At 52.9% G+C, this 1,405-nt stretch overlaps 2 protein-coding genes across 2 annotated transcripts in view; both read left to right on the top strand.

Annotated features, from left to right (window-relative positions):
• Positions 1-990, top strand: PPTG_20279 (hypothetical protein; the record flags this gene model as incomplete). The annotated part of the gene is made up of 1 exon (XM_008918989.1): positions 1-990. A coding segment is annotated over one exon (802 nt), but the record flags the coding sequence as incomplete, so codon positions are not given.
• A 229-nt stretch (positions 991-1,219) lies between these two features.
• Positions 1,220-1,405, top strand: part of PPTG_20278 (hypothetical protein) — a gene marked incomplete at its 5' end in the record, with an annotated part of 3,320 nt that continues 3,134 nt past the window's right edge. Inside the window, one exon of the mRNA XM_008918988.1 lies at positions 1,220-1,339. Within this exon, the coding sequence (XP_008917236.1) occupies positions 1,220-1,339 (120 nt within the window). The remainder of the gene's footprint in view (positions 1,340-1,405) is intronic.

Genomic DNA, 1,405 nt, shown 5'->3' with positions numbered 1-1,405 from the left:
CGTGATCCTCATCATGGGATTCGCGACTATCAAAGAGGCATGGACACCGCTGATCGACATACTGCTGCACAAATGGAACAATGCCAACCATAAGCGCAACGTGAAGCTGGTGAGTTTCGACAACCGTGGAGTGGGAGGGTCGGATGTGCCTTGGTGGCGCTACACCACGAGCGCTATGGCTCAAGATGCTTTGGCTTTGATGGACCACATCAAGTGGGACACTGCTCACGTTGTAGGCATCAGCATGGGCGGTATGATCTCTCAGGAACTTGCGTTGGCGGCCCCCGAGAGGGTAAAGTCACTTATTCTCATGGTGACAACACGCGGCAAATTTAACGAAGATCCTCGCTCCAAAGCGCCGATGAAGGAGAGCTTGGATGCTAAGAAACCCAACGAAATTGCTAAGGCACAGCTGAAGTTGCTTTTTAGCGACGACTTCCTGGATCAGCCGATGGACTTGGTTGACAACACAAAGCGGGAAGTAATCTACAAGTACCTGGAAGATCGAGCCACGACGCGCGTTAAGCCATCCATCCTCGGGCTGATCAACCAGATACTCGCTGTCCGCACACACTGGATTTCAGATGAACGTCTTGCGGCGATCAATGACGCCGGATTTCCGATTCTGCTGGTTGGCAGTGCGATGGACATTCTCATTCCTCCACGTGAAACGCAGACGTTGCGTGAATTTTTCAAAGGAGACCACGTGAAGACACTGTTCTTCAAACACGGTGGCCACGGTGTCGTCCTGCAGTATCCGGAGGAAATCGCGGATGGTTTGACGGAGATGTTTCTGCGCTGATGGAGGGCAGGAACAGCAGTGAAGACAACCCGTGTTCTCTGCTCCTTTATCTTCGTGAATTCAGCGCCTACAGTAACGGAATGTTTGCTGCAGTCCAGTCGCTACTATCGCTTCGCTAGTACTGCTATAGTATTTCTGTTAAGAAGTTATGGGGTCTTAGATCTCGATGAAGCTGGAACGAAATGTGCCAGAGTTGTTTGCCATCGTTGTTATCCGCTCATGCCTCACAGCGAGCTTGCCTCGTTTGCAAGGTCCGTGACCAACACATGGCACTCATACCACGGTAGCAGACCGCATACTGATCTCGTACGTGTTGTACACGGTGTACCCGTAGCGTTTCCAGGCCTGGACCTCCCGATGCACACGCACTGAGGATCCCCCCGTGGCGCGCACATTTCATCAGCAGCAAACGCGACGATGAAGGTACCGATGAAAGTGCCGGTCGTCACCTCCCCGGGTTTCACCTCGGATGGACAAATGGAAGCATTGCTGGCAACACCGAAGCACTTCACGGAGGAGCAAGTACACACTGCAGAGGTGGCCACAGGAATTAGTATGGAGTACATGCTGGAGACCAACGCTGATGCGCAGAGCCCTGCGTGC

This window comes from Phytophthora parasitica, assembly GCF_000247585.1.
Source record: "Phytophthora parasitica INRA-310 unplaced genomic scaffold supercont2.414, whole genome shotgun sequence".
Classification (NCBI taxonomy): domain Eukaryota; phylum Oomycota; class Peronosporomycetes; order Peronosporales; family Peronosporaceae; genus Phytophthora; species Phytophthora nicotianae.
The sequence above is the reverse complement of the archived record's forward strand: the minus strand, read 5'-3'. Positions and strand labels throughout refer to the sequence as shown.